This window comes from Hyperolius riggenbachi, chromosome 2, assembly GCF_040937935.1.
Source record: "Hyperolius riggenbachi isolate aHypRig1 chromosome 2, aHypRig1.pri, whole genome shotgun sequence".
Taxonomy (NCBI): Eukaryota; Metazoa; Chordata; class Amphibia; order Anura; family Hyperoliidae; genus Hyperolius; species Hyperolius riggenbachi.
This window is the reverse complement of record NC_090647.1, coordinates 331,036,784-331,044,315: the sequence shown is the minus strand read 5'-3', so window position 1 is coordinate 331,044,315 and position 7,532 is coordinate 331,036,784. Positions and strand designations below refer to the sequence as shown.

Below are 7,532 nucleotides of genomic sequence, written 5' to 3'. Positions count from 1 at the left end.
TTTGTGTGCTTGGCACTGTACATACATGTCTATCTCATCATGTCTCATGTCACCTCGGTTGTCCTGTAAGATCCAACATGACATATCTTTAGCAGATGTTGTGCGACTGCTGTACACTCACTGGAATGACTCGCAATTCTCGGCCGAGGGGGTCTTTATCGTCTGCCACGGCCAAGTTCATTCCAACAGTATGTAGCTTTAGGTCTCTTGTTTATTACATGCAATTCTGTAATTCCGATTAAAAACAGGAACTGCATGCTGCTACGATTTTTAATCGGAATAAAAAATCGGATTGTATAAAAAATCTAAATCTCTTGTAGTGTGCAAGAGGCCTTAGGTTCCCTGCACACTGCATGCGATTACGATTCTTAATCTTTTTTTACATGCGATTACGATTCCAATTTTTAATCGTTACAGGATGCTGCAGGTTTTTTTTCTGCGTTTTTCTGTTGATCGCATTCAGGGAAAATTGGAATTGCAAATCGGAATCGCAACTCGGATTTGCAGTGTGCAAGTTTTAATGTTTTGGCCGATCAGTGTAAACATGCCCTAATCTATGTTCATGTATTTTCCTTATTAAATACTAGAATTTGAACAGTTTGCCACTCTTATTCACCACAATGGAACCAATTCACAAAAAATCTCATAAATGATTTATTTCATCACTTAACGGAAAACCACACCCAAACAAAGGAAAACAAGCACTGTAGAAGATGCTATATTCCACACCAGCAGATGTAGGCACAAGATCAGCTAGAAATAGAATCCCACACTTCTTCCTACCACCCCGTGCCATCGTGTGCTATAGTTGGGTTTCTACACAGCACAGCTCAAGCCAGTTGCAAATAAAGCGTCTATTTAGAGCATGCAGAAGTAAATAGAAGAGCAGTGGAGTTAGAGGAGCCCTATTATTATGGATCCCAGCCTAGCTGCGTGTGGAGCCTCGTCACCAGGGTACGCACACTCCATAATGACGTGCTGCTCAGGAGAGCCGCAAGAGGAGCCGGAGGAGGAGAGTGCTGCTGCTGGGTGTAGCTGAGCCTCCTCTTCTTCTTCCATACATCTCTCCACGCAGGCTCAGGCCCGCCATAGGGACAGAGCCATAGCCACAGGCGTCCCGCTGCTCCAGTCCTGCTGCCCGGGGTGACGATGGCACTACAAGTCCTGGCAGCCGCCTGGCTTCTACTCCAAGTCGCATTGCCTATGGGTAAGAAAGGGGCACCCCCTATGTGTGTGGACATCCAGTGGTGATCAGCTTGTCTATATGTAGTCACAGTTACACTAGCTCTCCCCATATGACGCTTGCTTGTTTCAAGCCTTTTAAAATATAGCCCTCCCCCTATATAAGTACAGGAAGACCCCACCTTTATAGCACGGTTTGCACTGTACACAGGGTGTTATCTCACATGCAGTAGTATTGTGAGCTAGTAAATGCTTGTAAGGTAAATAGGTTCAGACGGACGTCTTCCAGCATCCCATTCTGCGGCGTCTCTCTTGGAGCTTGCGCGGGCTTTCAGCGGCGATTAGCAGCGTCCCATCGTGATCAGCATTTTTCGTCCATGGAGGGGGACATGAAGACAAGATGGTTAATCGACCTAGAACGACGGGGAAAATCTGTATCTGAAACACCGCATTTGCACAAACGACAGTAAACCATCACTTGAATGGGAGAGTTTTATCAGACGCCTGTGGTAATCGCTGCCAAGCGTCCATGTGAACCGGCCCTTATGCTGGGCATACACGGTAAGTTTATGCGCCAGTATCGAGCGCCGGCGCGTTACCGCTTGTGCGCGCGGATCGATTCTCGCTTGTCCTCACGGGCATGCCTTATCAGCCGCTCGATTCCCCGCTATTGTCCGCCTGCGGGGATCGAGCGGGGAATCTATCCGGCGGGTCATCGGACCTGTCGGATATTATCAATCGAGCCATCAGCGGCTCAATTGATAAGGAAACAAACTTACCGTGTATGCCCAGCATTAAGGATAATATCTGTCAATATTGTATAGTTGGAAAAAAAGGGTTTTTTTTGTAACACTCCTTTATGCTTAAAATTAACTTTAATATTTACGTAGGATTATTTCTGTAAGTTTTTTTTTTATTTTTTTTAGTCCGAAAATTGATGAAATACATTGATTTGAGTCAAGTTTAATGCCCCGAGTTCAACCTAAGTAAGCCCTGGGGCACGCATACCGGGTGTTAGGACTATGCTATTCATGCATTTACATTTACCGGTAGTTGGTGGCTGTTGACTTCTTGTTGCCAAGGATGTCTCATTGTAACATCTGTCTGCAGCACCTGAAAAAATGTCACATTGTAACATCTGTCTGCAGCACCTGAAAAAATGTCACATTGTAACATCTGTCTGCAGCACCTGAAAAAATGTCACATTGGGCTCAATTCTGGTAGCGTTTAGTAAATAATTACCTCATGAAATTGGGTTTACCTCATGAGGGAAATCAACTTCTGAATTCTTTTACCTCATGTCATTTTATGAGGTAATTCATGTGGTAATTTTCTACTAAAAATGTGTGGTATTTAGTAGTGAAATACCTCACATTTGAATTCTGAAGTGAAATAAGGTGCGTGTTTGCATGCCTTTTACCTCACATAATTAGACCTACCTCTATCACATGATAAATGCAGTGTTGTGACAGAATTGTGATATCTGTCACATAACATGGAGCCTTTTCAGCTTGTTCTTTGTTCTGACCACCCCCCTCTCCCGACCCCAGCCTCTAAAAGTGCTCCGAAAAAAACCCCACAAAGTAAGTAGCGGTGTTATTCACAGAGATTAGGTCCGACCAGATAAATTTTAGATCAAATAATCAAGTAGTTACATTCCTCATGATAATTCATCAAGTAGTCAAATGGCAGCAGATTTTCCGACAAAATGCAATCAGATTGGCGGCAGATACCCCCACAAAATGCAGTCAGATTGGCGGCAGATATCCCCACAAAATGCAATTCGATTGGCGGCAGATATCCCCACAATGGCAATTAGATTGGCGGCAGATTTCCCAACAAAATACAATCAGATTGGCGGCAGATATCGCCACAAAATGCAATTTGATTGGCGGCAGATATCCCCACAAAGGCAATTAGATTGGCGGCAGATTTCCCAACAAAATACAATCTTATCTTAGGCAGTATTGCTAAGCCGATTCAGGATAGATATCATGCTGAAATCTCTCTAGTCGATTTGCCCACACATTTGTAGATATATGGGCACTTTAACAATCCAGCACGCTGTATCCCCCTGGTGTGTTTTTCTGTCCCCCCCCCCCCCCCCTCATGCCTGCACTATCCCCCTCTAATCTGTTTAGACCCCGTGTGCAGCGCTGTATGCAAAGTGGCCCCCCGCATGCCTCTGATCCCTCCCCCGCAATGCCTGTGATATGCCCCTCTAATTTACTGGCCTCCAATATCCCTCTGAAATGCTCTGACCCCCGTGATTTGCCCGCAGTGTCAGCAGTAGCCGCACAGAAGAGGAAGTGTATGGGGAACCCGGGTGTCTGCAGCCCGCGCAGCGGCATGGATCGGGTAAGCCGCTGCGGGCAAAGCACGGGGGTCAGAGCATTGCAGAGGGCAGGGGCGGACTGACAACTCATGGGGCCCCCGGGCAATAGGAGATTATGGGGTCCCCATACCAGTGTTTCCCACCTTTCACGTTATATTTTTACAGACTAAGATATAATAATCTACTGGCAACAGTAAATATGTTATATTGTGATATTTTATACTGATAAAAACCCTTGCCCTGAAAAATAGGCGTGGTCACACAACATAATGTGGGCATGGTCATGGGTGGGGCAAAATAGACATGACCTTAGCAGTGGTGTAAAAGGTCTGCCGAGGAAGTTTGAACTCTGCCACGGTGTATCCCCCAAAATACATGTAATCTGACAGCATTTCACCAAAAATCCATGCAATTTGGCAGAGGTTCCTCCAAAATACAGATAATATGGCAGTCGTTCCCCGAAAATAGACGTTATCTGGCAGCAGCGGTTTCCTCAACATACACATAATTTGGCAGCGGCTCCCCAAAATATACGTAATCTGGCAGCGGATCACCAAAAATACATGTAGCAGTGGTTTCCCCAAAATACACAGAATCTGGAAGCAGCGGTTCCCCCATTATACACAATCTGGCAGCGGTTCCCCAAAAATACACATAATCTGGCAGCAGTTCCCCCAAAATAGGTGCCCCCAGTATAGGTAACCAGGTCAAAAGGTATCCCCAGTGGAAGTAACCAGGTCTATAGGTTTTCCCAGTGCAGGTATCCAGGTCTATAGGTGTCCCCAGTATAAGTAGCCTAGTCTACAGGGGTCCCCAGAATAGATAACCAGGTCTATAGATGTCCCCAGTTAAGATAGCCAGGTCTATAGGCGTCCCCAGTAAAGGTAGCCAGGTCTACAGGTGTCTCCAGAATAGGTAGCCAGGCCTATAGGTGTCCCCAGTACAGATAGCCAGGTCTATAGGTGTCTCCAGTATAGATGGCAAGGTCTATAGGTGTCTCCTGAGTAGATAGCCAGGTTTTTAGGTGTCCCCAGTATATGTAGCCAGGTGTATAGGTGTCTCCAGTATAGTCAGGTCTATAGGTGTCCCCAGTATATGCAGCCAGGTGTATAGGTGTCTCCAGTATAGCTAGGTCTATAGGTGCCCCCAGTATATGTAGCTAGGTCTATAAGTGCCCCCAGTATATGTAGTCAGGTGTATAGGTGCCCCCAGTATATGTAGTCAGGTGTATAAGTGCCCCCAGTATATGCAGCCAGGTGTATAGGTCTCCCCAGTATAGCCAGGTCTATAAGTGCCCCCAGTATATGTAGCCAGGTGTATAAGTGCCCCCAGTATATGTAGTCAGGTGCATAAGTGCCCCCAGTATATGTAGCCAGGTGTATAAGTGCCCCCATTAATATGTAGTCAGGTGTATAAGTGCCCCCAGTATATGCAGCCAGGTCTATAGGTGTCCCCAGTATATACAGCCAGGTGTATAGGTGCCCCCAGTATATGTAGCTAGGTCTATAAGTTCCCCCAGTATATGCAGCCAGGTGTATAGGTGCCCCCAGTATATGTAGCCAGGTGTATAAGTGCCCCCAGTATATGTAGCCAGGTCTATAGGTCTCCCCAGTATATGCAGCCAGGTGTATAGGTCTCCCCAGTATAGCCAGGTCTATAGGTGCCCTCAGTGTATGTAGCTAGGTCTATAAGTGCCCCCAGTATATGTAGTCAGGCTTGTAGGTGTCTCCACTCTCCAGGAGGGGAGACAGCCAGTGAAGGAGGGCGATTTGCGTAGAAGGGGGGAAGTGTCCCCCCCCCCCCTTCTCTCACCTTGAGGCCCCCCTTCCTGGCTCTCCCCTCCGGAATCTGTAAAGTGTGCACAGCCTGGCAGCGGCTGACAGCGAGCGGAGACTTACCGCTGTCAGCCACCGGAGGGAGCACTGATCTGTGTGCCATTACTCTGGTCTCCTCAAGCCCAGAGTAATGGCACACAGATCAGCGCTCCCTCCGGTGGCTGACAGCGGTAAGTCTCCGCTCGCTGTCAGCCGCTGCCAGGCTGTGCACACTTTACAGATTCCGGAGGGGAGAGCCAGGAAGGGGGGCCCCAAGGTGAGAGAAGGGGGGGGGACACTTCCCCCCTTCTCCGCTGCTATGCAAATCGCCCACCTTCACTGGCTGTCTCCCCTCCTGCTCGGGGTTCTCTGGCGGGCGGCGGTCTGCACACACGGGGTCTAAAGAGATTAGAGGGGGAAAGTGCAGGCATGTGGAAGTCGGGAAAATACCTCACTGATTTACGCATTGTTTTCCCCCTGTGTCGGTGATCTACCGAACGCCATCCGCAGTCGGGAAAATGTATCAGAATTCAACTAAGAAAAAAAAAATAACGAGTGAGGTATTTTCCCGACTAATGCCTTCTTCACCTCGCACAGCTACCAGAATTGAGCCCATTGTAACATCTGTCTGCAGCACCTGAAAAATGTCACATTGTAACATCTGTCTGCAGCACCTGAAAAATGTCACATTGTAACATCTGTCTGCAGCACCTGAAAAATGTCACATTGTAACATCTGTCTGCAGCACCTGAAAAATGTCACATTGTAACATTGTCTGCAGCACCTGAAACAAAAATGACTCAGATAGTATTAGGGCTCATTCAGACTGTGCGCTGCCGTGCGTATTTTGGCAGAGCGCATAGTGTGCGACACGCAAGTATGGTAAAAGGGCATAGACAGCCCTTCTACCGTTCCCATCATATGTGCTGCGCAGCAGTGCGATGCGCTATCGCACTGCTGTATGCATTTTCGGGAATCGCAGAGCAGATTCCATTCACTGTAGTGAATGAGATCTGCAGCGCAGTGCATAGTAGCGCAGATGGCGTGCGATCGTACACATTGCGTTCTGATTGCAGAGCCAACTGCGCTGAATGAGGTGAACGAGGCCTTACTAAACTCTGTTGTTTCACATTATAACGAACTGCCTACCCTACTTAGCCTACATTCACCAGGGTGCGTTGCGAGGTAACGGCCGCATTGTTATGCGGAATGTCACACTGTCACACCACAGTGTTCTCCCAAGAATTTTTTTCCAGCCGGGTGGCATGAAATAGTAGCCGGGTGGCATGAAAAAGTAGCCGGGTGGGGCAAGATGAGAGAATGCAGGGCTGCTGCCTCTCTGCTTACAGCATAGGAGGAGGTGATGACAGCCGGGTGCTCATCAAAACTAGCTGGGTGGAGCACCCGGCTAAAAGAGCCTGGGGAGAACACTGCACCACCTGTGTGACGTTCCCAGTGCTGTTACCACAAAATGCATGCATTAACCACTTGAGGACCTAGGGCTTTCTACCCCTTAAGGACCGGCCACTTTTTTTCCATTCAGACCACTGCAGCTTTCACGGTTTATTGCTCGCTCATACAACCTACCACCTAAATGAATTTTGGCTCCTTTTCTTGTCACTAATAAAGCTTTCTTTTGGTGCTGTTTGATTGCTCCTGCGATTTTTACTTTTTATTATATTCAGCAAAAAAGACATGAATTTTGGCAAAAAAATGATTTTTTTAACTTTCTGTGCTGACATTTTTCAAATAAAGTAAAATTTCTGTATACATGCAGCGCGAAAAATGTGGACAAACATGTTTTTGATAAAAAAAAACCCCATTCAGTGTATATTTATTGGTTTGGGTAAAAGTTATAGCGTTTACAAACTATGGTGCAAAAAGTGAATTTTCTCATTTTCAAGCATCTATGACTTTTCTGACCCCCTGTCATGTTTCATGAGGGGCTAGAATTCCAGGATAGTATAAATACCCCCCAAATGACCCCATTTTGGAAAGAAGACATCCCAAAGTATTCACTGAGAGGCATAGTGAGTTCATAGAAGATATTATTTTTTGTCACAAGTAAGCGGAAAATGACACTTTGTGAGAAAAAAAAAAAAAAAAAAAAAGTTTCCATTTCTTCTAACTTGCGACAAAAAAAAAATGAAATCTGCCACGGACTCACCATGCCCCTCTCTGAATACCTTGAAGGGCCTACT

General features: G+C 46.6%; 1 protein-coding gene across 2 annotated transcripts in view; it reads left to right on the top strand.

Annotated features, from left to right (window-relative positions):
• The first annotated feature begins 756 nt into the window (after window positions 1-756).
• Window positions 757-7,532, top strand: part of SHISA4 (shisa family member 4) — a 29,173-nt gene continuing 22,397 nt past the window's right edge. For both annotated transcript variants that reach the window (XR_011026313.1, XM_068269354.1), the window contains exon 1: window positions 757-1,207. Coding sequence is in view for 1 of the 2 variants with exons in the window: in XM_068269354.1 (XP_068125455.1) it covers window positions 1,150-1,207 (58 nt within the window). In the remaining variant the exon portion in view is untranslated. The remainder of the gene's footprint in view (window positions 1,208-7,532) is intronic.